General features: G+C 41.5%; 1 protein-coding gene across 2 annotated transcripts in view; it reads left to right on the forward strand.

Moving 5' to 3' along the window:
- Tek (TEK receptor tyrosine kinase) overlaps positions 1-15,947 on the forward strand; it is a 90,173-nt gene that overhangs the window by 40,900 nt on the left and 33,326 nt on the right. For both annotated transcript variants that reach the window (XM_051188184.1, XM_051188183.1), the window contains exons 5-10: positions 203-334; positions 780-920; positions 3,806-3,934; positions 6,956-7,107; positions 14,544-14,688; positions 15,007-15,168. In XM_051188184.1, coding sequence (XP_051044141.1) covers positions 203-334; positions 780-920; positions 3,806-3,934; positions 6,956-7,107; positions 14,544-14,688; positions 15,007-15,168 — 861 coding nt within the window. The remainder of the gene's footprint in view (positions 1-202; positions 335-779; positions 921-3,805; positions 3,935-6,955; positions 7,108-14,543; positions 14,689-15,006; positions 15,169-15,947) is intronic.

The raw sequence follows: 15,947 nt of genomic DNA on the forward strand, positions 1-15,947 counted from the left end.
CTTGTCTTTGCTTCTGTCATTACTTACTGTTTAACACTCTCTTCCCACTTCTCTTACACTTTCAGCTTTCGGAGGGCAGAGTCTATATTTTCTCTTCATTCCCCAATGCCCGCTAAAATGACCGTCATGTATTAGTTGTTCAATAATGGTTTGTTGAGTGAATATATTTTACAACCCACCTCCATGTTTTTCTTGACAAAAGGATGTGAAGCTCAGAGGTGGGGGCCCGACTGTGACCATACCTGTACTACATGCATGAACAATGGTGTCTGCCATGAAGATACTGGGGAGTGCATTTGCCCTCCTGGGTTTATGGGGAGGACATGTGAGAAAGGTAAGTGAATATACTTGATGACTAAAGCGTAGCCTTAAAGAGCCATTATTGCTGAATGGAGTTTTAAATCTGAACATAGATGAGAAGGAGGCTAAATGGCTTTTCTTACGTCAATGGTACCTTCCTTCTTTGTGTGGATTAGATACTTTTTTCTAAAGGCTATTTATTGCAGACCGCTGAAAAATTATAACAAAACACAATCTGTGATGCTACAGTCTAAGTGAAGGTTAGTAGTCTGTGAAGCTGAGTGGTGGCCCTGAGCCCTTCTTTGTGAGACAGTTTTGTTTTCTGTAAAGTGGATCAGAATAACAGGCTTGCCCCTGCCTCTGCCAACACCCAGATTAGAATTTTCCTCTCTCGGAGATATTTTAAAAGTAGAGTCTAGCATTTTAAGGGGTTGCAATTTGATTTCTGAATCAGCATTTTGTGTCTTTTCCTCCCACAGCTTGTGAGCCACACACATTTGGCAGGACTTGTAAAGAAAGGTGTAGTGGACCAGAGGGATGCAAGGCTTATGTGTTCTGTCTCCCAGACCCCTATGGGTGTTCCTGTGCCACAGGCTGGAGGGGGCTGCAGTGCAGTGAAGGTATGCACCACTTACACTGGGAACAGAGGAAACTGCAGCTGGTGTATGGAGGCCATGCAGTTAGCTGACGTTGCTGAGTAGGATGCATCAGATTGCTTGGTAACTTACTTATTGCTGGATACAGGGCTTGAAATCACAGATGTTTTCAAGAAAATGATATTATATTGGATAGTGAGACTCTGGACCAGGAAGTAGGTGTTTCTAGTGAAGGCCACCTAAGGATATTGTTAAAACAAAGATTCTAATTTGTGTGGTTCTGGGCTGGGACCTGAGGGTCGGTATTTAATATCAGATCTCTAGGCAATTATGTTGCTCCTGGGTTTTAAACCATGCTTTGAATAGAAAAATTAAGGATGATTTTATTTTATTTATTTTCCTTGTGCCATAAAAATCAGGCTTGGACAGATTCAGTTAAGATTTAAAAATAAAGTTAACCCCTGTTACTTCATAGACTTTTGTAACATGAATAATAAAACCCAGAGACAGATATTGGGGCTCAAGCTGAATATCAGGGAAGCAAAGCAGCCAAACCACCAGAGAGCTCTTACCACTACCAAGGCTAGGCAGATCCTGAGCTCAAGTGGCTGGAGATGAATTGTCTTAAGACTGAATGCCGAATGCTCTGCTCCTATCTTGTATACCTATCTAGTGCTAGGGTTAAAGGCATGAGCTCTGTTTTTCTTTTAGACTGATGCACTCTCATGTAGCCCTGGGTAGCCTTGGATTCACAGAGATCATCTGCCTCTGTCTGCTGAGTCCTGGGATTAAAGGTGTGTGCCACCACTGTTCAGTCTTTATGGCTGTGGCCAGCTTTGCATTCTGATCTTCAGTTTATTTATTAGATCATAAACAACATATCACCACAGACCTTATTCAAGAACTAATGATTGCCACTGCCAAATTCATTAACAAATCCATTATCTCAGACTTCTCTTTGTGTGTAGGAAAACACTTGAAATCTATGCTCACCAAATTTGAACAACACAATACTATATATGTGTCTGTACTCGTAACACTACACCTTTAAGAAGTTACTTAAGCAGTACAACTGAAACTTTGTACCCTTGACTAACATTTCCCCATATTCCCCCACTAGTCCTTGGAAACCATTGTCCCATGCTTCTGTTTTCTCTAGATTATATCCACAAGAGAGAACATAAAATGTTTATCCTTCTCTGTCTGGTTTATTCGGCTTAGGTAATGTGCTTTAGATGTATCCATGTCATCAAAAATAGTCACATAATTTCTTTCCCTTATGAGTTTCTCTCTCTGATATGTATGCACACGCACGTGTGTACACACACATACACACACACACACACACACACACACACACGTTTTATTATCCAGGTATAGAATTTCTGTATCATATGGTAATGGTTTCTCTTTCTTCCTTTTCTTCAGGTTGAATGTCTGTGGGTATAACTTCAATTCGATGTTTTTTTTTTCTTTCATTTCCATTCTGTTTCTGAGTTCACATAGTGTGTCTTGTAGTTTAGATATGGGAGTTGCCTTAGTTGCTTTTCTATTGCTGTTAAAAAAAAATACCCCAAGAAAAGCAACTTAAAAATAAAGGTTTTGTTCTGTCTTATAATTCAACAGTGCATTCCATATGGTGGGAACATCAAGGTAGCAGGAGCTTGCATCAGCAAGTCACATAGCATCCACAGTCAGAAGGTCATGATGCATTTGCCCAGCTCCACCTACATCTTTTTATGTAGCCCAGGATCCCAGCTCCTAGGATGGGGCCACCCACAATTGGCAGGTGTTCATCCCTTAATTGTCCTTACCCACAATTCCCCCACAGGCATGCTCAGAGTGGCTCATCTTCCAGGTTTTCTAGATCTCAAGTGGACAGTAGAGATTGATAATCACTGAAGTTTTCCCATTGTAGAATTTTGGGGGGTGGGGTATTTTTATATTTCTTTGCCAAGATTTCTCATTGTTGTGGATGTACTTTCTTTGACCTCACCAGACATAATTATTTACATTTGATTTAAAAAATCTTTCTAATATTAGGTCCTTGCAACTAGTTGCTATTGAGTGTTCCTTTTCTTTTTGAATTGAACACAGTTCTCTATTGTTTCATATGTTGAGTAATTTGAAATTTTTGCCATGAACACCTAATATTACATTGTGGAGATTCTGGAGTATGACATGTCCCTTAGGGGGATGCTCACTTTATTTTGTTTTATTTTAGTAGGCAACTAACTTGGTAGGACTCAAACTGCAGGCTGTGACTCTTAGTCATCAGGTCAAACTCTATTCAGTTCTTTCATCTTTATCTGGACTTTGCTCTGTATGCTGAGCTTGTGAGGTTCAAGGGTTAGCCAAGGATCTGATGGTTCAGGGGTTAACCAAAGATCTGAGATTTCTTTTCAACTCACTGTTTCTGATTTCCCCTTTTTCTATAGCTACAATTTCCCCAACTTTCTCCTTCAATTTGTCAAGCCAATGAGACAACAGGTGTGTGTGTGTGTGTGTGTGTGTGTGTGTGTGTGTGTGTGTTTTATCCTCTCACATGGTGTCACTTGTACCCAACACTTAAGCAAAAAGTTGAAAAATGAGAAACACACCATTCCTATCTTCCAAATTTCAATTCCCCTTTTAAAGTCCTTGGTTTCCTCTGCCCCACATGCCTTCTCCAGTGATTTCAAGTAGCCATTTTCTAAATATTTTATTTGGAAGTGTGTCCTTGTAGGAAATTACTGAATTCTCTAGAAGCAAAACTACTTAGCCTTTAAATATCAGTAAATCTCAGAAACGACTACTATCATGTATAAATCAGCAAAATACTGTGGAAGGAAACCAAAACCAGCCATTTAGAGTTGTAGTTTTCTTCCTTCCTCTATACTAACACTGGTTTATGACATCTTTGTTTCCAGCATGCCCACCTGGTTACTATGGACCAGACTGTAAGCTCAGGTGCCGTTGTACCAATGCAGAAAGGTGTGATCGGTTCCAAGGATGCCTCTGCTCTCAAGGATGGCAAGGCCTGCAATGTGAGAAAGAAGGTAAAGCAAGGTAACACTGTGGTCAGGGTCATATTCAGCTTGTCTGAGGAAAGCCCTGATGGTGTAATTCTTATCTTCCATCTGTTTCTTACACACACAAACGCATGCACGCGTGCGCGCACGCGCGCACACACACACACACACACACACACACACACACACACACACACACAAAACACTGCTCTAATTCTTTCCAAGGATCTGTGTTAGTGTCTTCGCTATTGCTGTGATAAGGCACCATCACCAAGACAATTTATTTTTTATTTTTTATTTTTTTTACCAAGACAATTTATAAAAGAAGGAGTTTAATTTGCTTATGGTTCCAGAGAGCTAGAGTCTCTGATGGCAGAGTGACAGCATGGCTGTAGATAGTTGGAGTCGCAGTGGAGAACTCATATCTTGATCCACAAGCAGGAGGCAGAGATAGAGGGACAGAGACAGAGACCCGAGACATACAGACACAGAGAAAGAGATAGACAGAAATAGAGAGAGAGACACACAGAGACAGAGAGAGAGAGAGAGCAAGCAAGAAACAGAGTACACACTGAAGATAGCCCAGAGGCTTTTGAAACTTCAAAACCATCCCCAGTGACACATCTCCAACAAGGCCATATTGCCTAATCCTTCTCAAACAACTCCACCAACTGGAACTAATATTTAAACACCTGAGCCTGTGGATGTCACCCTCGTCCATACCATCATAGGGCTGGGTGATGGTGGTGCATGCCTTTAGTCCCAGCACTCAGGAGGCAGAGGCATGTGGATCACTGTGAGTTCGAGACCAGCCTGGTCTATAAGAGCTACTTCCAGGACAGGCTCCAAAGCTACAGGAAAACCCTGTCTTGAAAAATGAAAACAAAACAACAAATCAAACCACCACAGGATCCTCATTCTACCTTTGTTTATTTCTACTCTGAATAAAGTAAATGCTTGCTGAGGTCTTCAGCAGCCTTTTCTGATCACTTCTCAAAGACCAGACTTGTCCTATATCTGAATAATGGGGAACAATTTCTTTGGAGGGACTTGGACAAAGACTACTTGGAAAAAGTGAGGATGAAGGAGATGCTTCACTTCATTTCCTTTTCCTGCCCATTTAGTGCAGCTATACCCATTCATTGACAATATGCAGACTGTGACTGCTTCTGTGCTCTTTGGCAAGTTTTTACTTAACCCTAGAGAACATAGCTATACAACTGAAAATGTTTGTTCTCTTTATAGAAAAAGTTTGCTTATTCATGCCCAAATGTAATTTTTTTAATATTTGAAGAAATATGCTTTTATAGATTGTCAAAAATTAGAAAGGAGGGGCTGTGGAAATGACTCCGTAGGTACGAGCACTGGCTGTTCTTCCAGAGGACCCAAGTTCAGTTCCCAGAACCCACATGGTGGCTCATGACTATCTGAAATTTGAGTTCCAGGGTACCTAATTTCTTCCTTTGACCTCTACAGGCATAGACATATGTGCAGGCAAAACACCCATACACATAAAAACATAAGAAGTGAAAAACATGTAACACATTTTACTAGTGTAAATGTGATTTAGAAAAAAAATAGATTTTCATTTCAATCTTTACTTAGAATAGGGCAGCTATCTGGCTTGGCTTTTTGTCCTTGTAACAAAATACCTGAGAAAGTCAGCAAGTTTGACCACAGGTGAGGTCACATGGTGTAACAGGAAGCCAGAGGATTCAAGGACCAGACTTATTCTTTTTTTTGCTAACTTACTTTAGAGTGAATTAACTGTGCTCTTGTAAGAACTGAGGGCAAGGACACAGTGACCTGGGTGTTGAGGGTGTTGCCCCAGTGACTGGGGTGTTGAGGGCCTGGCTGGCCCCAGTGACTGGGGTATCTGGCATAGAGGTCTCACCTAGGAAAGCATTCACCACCTCAAAACACTGCACATGGAAGGTCAATGACATCTAACTTTTATGGACATACTTAAACCACAATGCAATGATGTTATTCATCTCTATATTTAATTAAGATAGAGTTTTTTTTTTCTATGAAAGACTCCGTACTTCAATTAAAAGTTAATTAATTCTCCATGGTACAGGTAGTATGCACATGGGGTTCTGATACCATTGCTTTTGTTAATACGGAATTGTTTTCCTCATTCAGTATCAGTAGCACCATTTTTTATTTGACTGGCTAGAGATTGCTTTGGTGGCATTAATCTCATGTTGCTTTCATGATGCAATTGTGCATAATTTAAATCACTCCATTTTTATTATGGACATGTCACTTACAACTTCCCAACCAATGAAAGAGTCCTCATACTTCTTCACTGAGGCTCTTTCCTGAGTTGAAGGTCTATTTATTTATTTATTTTGTAATGGACACTTTGAAAAGCAAGATGGGGGGGCTGACAGCTAAGTCTGGGGGAGTGTGCGGCTATGATGACCATTTTAAATTGAGACTCTTCCCTTCCTTCTAAGTCCACCAAGGACAGCTCCCATGGAAGAAGAATGTGCACCATGGCTTCAGGATGACTTGATCTTGAGTCTAGGTTTTGAAGTCCAGTCCCTTCTATAAAGTGGAGATGACAGGTTTACTATGCAATGATAAAACAAGATAGTTGTAACACTCTTGAATAGAGTAAGTCTTTGTTTGTTTCCCTGTAGCTGTGATAAAAATAGTCTGACAAAAGCAACTTAAGAGGAAGATTTTATTTTGACTCAAAGTTTGAGGTGGTGGAGTGGTTAAGGTAGCAGGAATTGAAGAAGATAGATGGCTTCATTGAACCCAGAGTCAAGATGTGGAGGACAATGGATGGAAGCTCTCGGTTTGTTTTCTCCAGCTCACAATCCCTAACAGGGATTATTCCACTCCAGTTAGTGTGTCTTCCTGCCTCAGCCTATTCACGATGATCTTTTGCAGACATGCCCATAGACCCATTTCCCAAGTGACTGTAAACCTTGTCAAGATTAACTCAGCTGCAGTGAGTGTTTGCTAGAGTTTGTGTTACACTGAAGATTAGACAGCATGGTTCTCATATTTCTTTTCTTTTCTTTTTTAATTTAGGCAGGCCAAGGATGACTCCACAGATTGAGGATTTGCCAGATCACATAGAAGTAAACAGTGGAAAATTTAACCCCATCTGCAAAGCCTCTGGCTGGCCACTACCTATCAATGAAGAAATGACCCTGGTGAAGCCAGATGGGACAGTGCTTCAAGTAAGAGCCATTCTTCAGTGTGCCTGCTTAGCATCATAAGATGGTTTTGACACAGCTGTCTCTGACAGCTGGATTTCAGTCCGGGGCTTAACCCCTCCCTGGCTGGTCTGTTGACAGCTGTGACACAGTGCCCTGTTCCTGGGGTGTAAAACTGGCTCACAGCAATCGCTTTAACTTCTGTGTGCAGTGCTGCAGGGTCATCTTGGGAATCTGTCATCACAGTGGGGCAAATTGTTGGATCTGACACACACAGGCACCCACATAAAACCCATAAAATCACAGACTTGGAAACCACAGCAGACAAGCAAAAGACAAGTAAGATTAAAAGCAAACAAACTGAAAAAGCATTATGACAAAAACTTTTCCAAAAATTATCATTGAGTTCAATTTATCTTAACCTTCTACTGTTAAGCACAGGGCAACCCTTAAGTGTGCTTTGTATATGCAGTGAGACTCCATTGGAGAAAATGAATTTTTCCTTTGAAAGTAGTTGTTTATTGGAGATGGCTTCTAGTTTAGGGATGGGAAATTCCCCTCTTCGCATGGGGACCCCATCTGTCTTGAACCTGTACATGCCCTGTATGTGCTGTCACAGTATCTGTGAGTTCATATGTGCGTTGGTTCTGTTGTATCTGGAAGACAATTGTTTATTTGGTGTCTTCCATCCCCACTAGATCTTACAGACTTTTTGCCTTCTCTTCCACACAGCTTCCTGGGCCCTGAGGGGAGGGTGTTTATGAAGACATTGCATTTAGAACTGAGTGTTCCAAGGTCTCTCACTCTGCACATTGTCCTATTGTGAGTCTCTGCATCTGTTCCCATCTGCAATAAGGGGATCCGATGTTGGCTGAGCGAGACACTGATTTACAGGTGTAACAGAATGCTGTTAGGAGTCCTTTTATTTCTGAAGAACAGTGGTATTTGGTTTTCCTCCAGGTCCATCTAGTCCCACTGTCTCTCTTGCCCTCTTGTTCTCAGTCTCCTCTTTCTGGCTGTCTCCTCTCATCTCTGTAGATGAACATCCATCTCAAGCCTGTCTAGTCTGAGGTTCATGGCTACCTGAGCAGTGTTTGGTATGGGTTTCATCTCATGGAGGGCCCTTAAATCCAACCAGACAGTGGTTAATTACTCTCCCACTTTTGTGCAAGTGTCTCATGCAGATAAGTCACCATTGTAGACTGCAGGGCTTGTAGCTGGGTTGGTATTTACCTTTCTTTTCTGGTAGTGTGTAGAGTATCTCCCAGTACCATGAACACTCATCAACAGGGGCAGAGACTCTAGATAGGTACCAGTTTGACTTCTTGGTGTTTGGTGAGTAATATAGATATTGTCTTCATCAATAGGACCTTATCATCAGCTTGTAGAGAGCAACAAATAGCCATAGCAATAGCCTGAGTTATTTGGGAGGTTTCCATGAGACCTCTTTGTCCAACAACTTCATTAGATATAACCTAATTCTGGCACTGGAGGTTTCACTTGGTGGCAAGAGATATGTAGTTGGGCCTTTGGTGATTCCATTCAAAGTTTTTCCTTGCAATCTTCTACTGTAGTAGGTTTCTATATGATCCCTAAAATTGCCCTTAACTCTCCTCCATTTAATCCTCCAATTCCAATCCCTACCCATCTCTCCATACTATATATGCTATTTCCTCTACTTTAAGGGTTTCTTACCTCTCCTCTAGTCCCATACTGTATACCCAATATCTGTGGTTATATGGATTATAGCCTTCTTATAGAAGATTTAATAGCTAGCATTCACATATAAGAGAATACATACCACATTTGCCTTTTGGAGTCTGAGTTATCTTACTCAGGATGATTTTTTTTTCTAGCTCCATCCATTTATCTGTGAATTTCATTCCCCCCCCCTTTTTTTTATACCAGCTGAGTAATATCCATTGTGTAAATGTGCCACATTTTAAAAAATTTGTTCTTCTGTTGAGGGACACTTAGGATATTTTCAATTTGTGACTGTTGTGAATAGAGCAGCAACAAACATGGATGAACAAGTGTCTCCATGGTAAGATGAAGCATCCTTTGAGCGTGTGCCCAAGAGTGGTATATCTGGATCCTGAAGTAGATCTATTCCCAGCTTCTTGAGGAACCACCACACTAATTTCCATAGTGAGCATACAAGTTTACATTCCACCAGCAATGGATGAGTGTTCCCCTAACTCCCCATCCTCACCATCATGAGCTGTCATTTGATTGATGTGAGAGGACATACCTTAATTATGGATGGTGCTAATCTAAAAGTTCCTTGTCCATGCCAATATCCTAAGTGTTTCCCCATAGTTCCCATTTGGGTTGTGGCCCACTTCTATAGATAATGAACATGCTGTTTCCCCAGTGTCACTTACTTAAAAGACTGTCCTTGTTCCAATGTATATTTTTAGCCCTTTGTGCAGATTAGTTTGCTATATACCTGGGGTCTGCTTCTTGGCTCACTATTCTGTTACATTGGCCTGTGCTTCTTATTTCATGTCAATGATGTGCTGTTTTAATCACTATAGCTTTGCAATATAGATGGAAATTGTAAGGATTCCTGCATCTTGGTTTTTGCTCAGTTTTTTTTTTTCTGTCAATTAATTAATTAATATATGTGAGAGCCTGTGTGAGTATATGGGTTTATGTGCACTACATAGGTTCAGGAGTGTTGCTTTGTTTTTTTCATCAACAGCACTTTAATCTATTGCTGTTTCTGCCAGTAATTATGTCTCCTAATTTGTTGGCCTGCTTCTCTGGCAGAAGCCTAGGTGCTCAGGTCATGGCTTGGTGTGAATTCTGTTCCTGCAGGCACCAGCTCTGTTGCTCCCAACAAATATAGCTTATAATTAAATCTCTGTCATTCTATTTACCAATAAGACTTGGGAGTCAGAGGCTGGGACAAAAACCTGCCAGCTCAGAGAGGTTGTGTAACAACTAGCTAGCTGACCTTCTTTCTTTGCTGTCTCCCAAAGATACTGTCTGTCTGCTCTGCCAGTACCAAAAACAAAACAACAATCAAACAAAAGAGGCCCTCACCACTGAAAGCCCCGCCCCCACCACTTCCTGTGCATCTCTCTATCATCTTCCAGACACCCTCTGACTCTCTTATGATTTCTGTCAACTACTTGCTAACTTGGCCTCCTTATCCAGGGTTGATCTTATTTAATTAATGCATACACAAACTTAGGGTTCACAGTGTGATTGAATATCCTGCAACACAGGAGCTCAGGGAGGCCAAAGAGGCCATCAGATCCCCTGGGACTGGAGTAAAATGTTATATGCATGCTGTGTACTGAACCTATGCCATTTGAAGGAGCAATACGTGCTCTCAACCTCTGAGCCATCCCTACATCCCCTCTGCTGTCATGTTATTTTGTGGGTTTTTCAAATATAAATTTTGGAGTTTTGTTGTTTGGCTTTTTTTTTTTTTTTTTTTTTTTTTTTTTCTGCTGTTGAGCTCTGTGTGTGTGTGTGTGTGTGTGTGTGTGTGTCTCAATCATTGTTTGCTTTGGGTAGTATGAACTTTTTAACAGTAGTTTCCCTTCCACATTCACCAGCATTTGACTGTTTTCATTATAACAATCTTCCACTCCAGCTAAGACTTCTGGTTCTGCATTGTCCGTAATTCAGAGCTCACTCTCACTTTATGGCAATTATTGGAGAATTAGTGATGTTGTAGTTTAGAGGAATTACATTGTCTTGATTTTCATGTTTCTTATGTTACTATGTTATGATTTACACATCTGTCTTATTTTGTTGCTTGACTTATTTTTTTAAGCAGCTGTATTTTTTTTTTTTAACTTTAAAGTTTTGTAATGTTCAAGTGGTATTTAGATATCATAGAAGTGAGGTATAGAAAATAGCTCTTTGGCGTGTTTGGTTTAAACTCCAGACTGTTCCCTGAGTAGGTGGGTAAAGATAAAGAGAAGTCAACTAGGTTGACTTTGAAAAGAAATGATAGTCAAGTTGATAAAGCAGCTAGGAAGAGAAAGATATTGTCAGGACCTACAGAGTTTACAGATTGTTAATGCTATGGAAAGTTGTAATTAAGAAGTAAAACAAATAGAGGATAAGAACTAGAGAAAGAGGAACAATCATAGGAATAAGGAGGGCATGGCTCGTGAGGTGTTGCTGAGGGGAATAATGAAGAATGTCAAAGAGTATACGGTATGGAGAAACAAACCCAGTCCTGAAACCTAAATGAGCAATAAGCAGAAGCACAATCACCATGAGACATGTGTACACAAGTGGAAACTAAATAATGGAAAATAAGAAAGAAACAAACAATTGAGTGGAAAGATGAAGCTCTCAGATTCTTCTGGTTCTAGCAGGTTCCAGGCAGGACTGCAAGTGGGAGGAGTAACGGGGAGTGGGGAGGAGGTTATAGGTCCCTTCCTGGTAGTTCTCCCAGCCCCCTGCAGGTCTCTCCTGGTCCTCCAGGTCAGTGTGAGAAGTAGCTTCTGCAGCTCTCTCCTGGGCAGTGGGGAGGGCTTCTAGCTGGACTCAGATGCTTAGCTTTCCCATTAGCTTTCCTGCAGGGTTGCCCTGGCTTTAGGAAGTTCATCAGCAAACCTCACCTCTTGCAGACGGAGGGCTTACTGTGTACTCTTTATACTGTTGTCTTCCCTCACGTTTCAATGATGCTACCCCCACTTCACCATCTTCTCCAGGAATCCTAACACGGAGCAGTTCCATTGATTGTTTTGTTACCCCCCCCCCCCAGCTTTGTTACAGATCTCTCTCTTTCTTCTTTGCTGTCTTTTTTTTTTTTTTTGGTAGCTAAGTGGTATGTTATCGTTCCTTATTAATTTTAGTTTGTCTATTATAGACTTTTACTTTGTGGTTACAATGAGGCTTCACAATATTTTACTGTATAAGCATCCATTTTCAAATGTTATCAACTTAACATTGTTTATAAATATAAGAAAGGCAATAGGGAGAGAAAAACACCAACATAGAGAAGCCACTTCTGTACAGGTGTACATATCTTGGCTGCTAGTTTGGGACTTGTTTCACAGGGTTCGCCTCTGGCCAAGGCCAAGGATGCTTTACCACATACCTCCAGCAGGCCACATAGTTCTCTCCAGTGGTTTGAATGCTAGCCAGCATGGAGGCAGTTTCCAGCTCAGTCTCGGTCTGTTCACTCTGTGTCTTATAACCAAGCTGTGTAGTGTCTTCTGTAGTCTGACCTGATCACTCCAGTTCTGCTTGGCAGCCAAAAGGATTGACAAGAGCTGTGTTGTCTGGGAGTCTCTGATGCCTCCCAGGCCCACTCCTGTGGTGGTATCTCGTACTTGATCCTGGAATCTAAGTTAATACTCTGCTGTTTCCAGGGGCAGCAGTGTCCAGGCATACCAGGCAACATCTTTCAATTGTGATTGATTTTTGTGTGTGCTTCAATAAAACGTCTCCTATATGGCTTTTTTATACTCCCTTTGTTCCCAGTTAACCTTCTCCCTCCCTGAAGCCCCATTTCTCGAATCCTCCCATCTCCCTCCTGCTTACCTCTTACCATTTGGTGGTTTCCCTCTCTTTTCCTTTTTTCCTGTGTTCTACTACCTCCCTCCTCTTCTTAGTTTCCTGGCTTCCATACGGTGTCCGTGTGAAGCAAACAGAACTAAAGACTCACACATGACAGAGAACATGCGGAGTTTGTCCTTCTGGGCCTGGGTTACCAAAGTGTTCTCCAAGGTTCTGTACTTCACTGTGGAGGCCCTATTATTTTATATAATGAGTTGGCACCTACCTCTCTCTCTTTTTTTTTCTTCTTAGCACAGAATCTATGTTGTGAATCCTTGGCTGGGAGAGAAGTAGGTTAGGCTGTTCTGTAGCCACCAATGCTACAATGCTGGGCTGCCCTTGAAGCCCACAGCTGTCTAAGACCTATACATCATAGGGGTGGGACCAAGGCACACTTTGCCGTGTGATATCTGCTGCTAAGGTGCACTCATAGACCACTGCAACCAGTCAGAGTTGATACTGGCCAAAGGAGAACTCCAAATAATTGGATCCATGAATCCCCACCTGGCAATCAGTATAAACATGGGGGCTTCATTTGCAGCTAGTAACCTGAGGATAGGCCCCATGGATGGATTCCAAGCCACAATTCTGTTCTCAGTTTCTTATTCTGTCTCCAATGGGAGGACTTTTACTTAATGCATTCACCAAGGTCAAGGGAGCGATGGTGGAGGGAGTCCCTTGGCTACTCAGATAGATGGTCAGTTGGACCAGCATCTGATTGGCACAACTCCGAGTGTCTTTACAATGTTGATGATTTGTTTGAGACTCATACTCTGGCTGTAAATGATGCGACTGAAATGTAAGTCTGTTTCTCCAGACGATATACAATCCTCCTTGGTGCCAAGTCTGGGGTTCTGTTCTTGAGTACAGTCTCAGGATATGGGTATTTGGAATCCACCTAGTGCCTGGTCTCACTATTTAGCACTGAGTGCCAAGGTAAGGTCCTGTGTTCAGTTACCTTCCCCGCTCGTATGTAGATGGAATCTTGCTCCTTGTTATGGCCCAGATGTTGGGTGATAAAGACAGTTGTTGGTGAACAAAGATTCAACAATTTAGGTTATAGAGTATATACTGGCCTAGAGGGACAGAGGCCAAGAGGATCTTCCTGACACTGGGTTTCACTGTGATGTGCTTGGTACTGTACAACTCCAAGGCATGGAGTTAATCCCCTACCCAAATGAGAGGCATCTCTTTCCTAACTATGCTGTTTGGAGTTGGTTGAACTCCATGTAAGTTTATTTTCTACCTTTCACAGTATATCTTTTCATACTTGCATGCTAAAACCACTAGTTTCTCTCACCTGACTCCCTCAGCTCCCATGAAGGTAACCTGGTGAGTGAATAGTTCTTTGGGTTTATTGTACTATGAAGTGACCATTGCTGGACCATCTAATTCAGCTGTTTTCTTGATCTTCTTCCCAGAACTTTTTAGCATTGCCTGCCTCATGTTTACACAATAGGGAACTCGTGGGTAACTGAGGAAGTGGACAACAGGAATAGAGACCCGTGTGTCTTTAGATCCATGTGTCTTTTCCCATTGCACCATATCCACAGCTCCTCAAATATGCAGGAAGCTAGCTACTTTGTCCTTCCATCCTGCCATCTCTGTATTAGACCAGAGAAGGAAAAAAAAATGCTACCCAGAGTAATTTTAAAAGACTTAAACTCCTTGCTGGTAAGTGTTTATTCCACACTTCCAAACACAAATACAACAGCAGGATCTGGGAGGGCACCAGTCCAGTATAAACTTTCAGGGCTGCTACAATAGCTTTGGAAACAAGCCAGTGATTATATTAGCATTGTACTTGGCTCCTCAGTCTCTCCTAGAAAACTTCCTACTAAACAATGAGCTGGAGTATGTGTTATGAACCTTTGTGTTTAAGTACCCCCAAGAAGTTTTAATGTTTTTCTTGTATTTGACTATTCTAGCCAAGTAACTTCAACCATACAGATTATTTCTCAGTGGCCATATTCACCATCCACCAGATCTTCCCTTCCGACTCAGGGGTTTGGGTCTGCAGTGTGAACACAGTGGCTGGGATGGCGGAAAAGCCTTTCAACATTTCTGTCAAAGGTAAGTTTAACTTGATGTAGCCAGGGTATGTTCTAGAAGCAATGATAGGGCCTGCTGGGTCATGCCCAAAATCTTTGATTTTAAGCCTTCACATAATCAGAACCCACTGAAGGGTTGTAGCCATGGACTATTTTAAGGAATCACTTTTGAGTGTAGCTAACAGTAAGGAGACAGAATCAAATCAGAGCTCTGGGAGAGTTAGCTATGAGATTAAATCCCAGCAGAGAACTCCAAGAAGCAACCCCTCTTTCCCCACTTAAGAACAACAGCAATCCCCTAAAACTCAAGAATGAATCTGATTTCTAAAATTTTGTTCAGTTCTTCCAAAGCCCCTGCATGCTCCAAATGTGATTGACACTGGACACAACTTTGCCATCATCAACATCAGCTCTGAGCCTTACTTTGGGGATGGACCAATCAAATCTAAGAAACTTCTCTACAAACCTGTTAATCATTATGAGGCCTGGAGACATATTCAAGGTAAGGTTTGGACACATGAGGCACCAGCAGGAGGTGTAGTACCAGGAAAAAGATTTCCCCTATATATCAAAATCTCCTTCTATCCACATTATCCCCGTGCTGCATTTAAGAATATTTTGGTACATGAACAGGCCATAAAAGTTTCTGAATGATACTGAGCATTTGGGACACAGATTTAGTCCTGCCATGGGCTACTGTCTGTATCAGCATTTCTCCTCAGGACTCTGAACCCCCAGTTGTAATTTTAGAACTCTACCATGCCTGCTCATGGTGGAAAGTGTGTGTGTGTGTGTGTGTGTGTGTGTGTGTGTGTAGCTACCATAGAAACGGGAAGAACCAGGGCCATGATGGAAATTAGAAGCCCTTAATCTGCCTAAATCTTGAGAGCAACTATTTTTGCTCTGCTAGATTTTCTCCCTTCTTGTTTCCTACCTTGTTTCATCCCGAATACTCTGAACACAGAGGTTTTTATAAAAAATTTGAACCTGAAATAGTTTAGTCTGTGGTAGACAGAATTGCATTTGGGATAGGGAAAAGAGGGGGTATGGCAGTGAGAGCTGCCTGCTTCTGGAAAAAAAAAAAAAAGAATGCAGCAAACTGAGACAAAAGATTATGAATGTCATGAAAAAGGTAAATGTACTTAAAACACATATTTGGCTTATTTGCTGTGTGATAATGTGAAACTGTAATTTTAAAAAAAAATGTAAGTTAAAAGTAATTTCCAGTGCTCATGCTCTTATAGCAGGGCCGTTTTGCAGACAGACCTATCATTAGCCTGT

This window comes from Phodopus roborovskii, unplaced genomic scaffold (assembly GCF_943737965.1).
Source record: "Phodopus roborovskii unplaced genomic scaffold, PHOROB, whole genome shotgun sequence".
NCBI classification, from domain to species: Eukaryota; Metazoa; Chordata; class Mammalia; order Rodentia; family Cricetidae; genus Phodopus; species Phodopus roborovskii.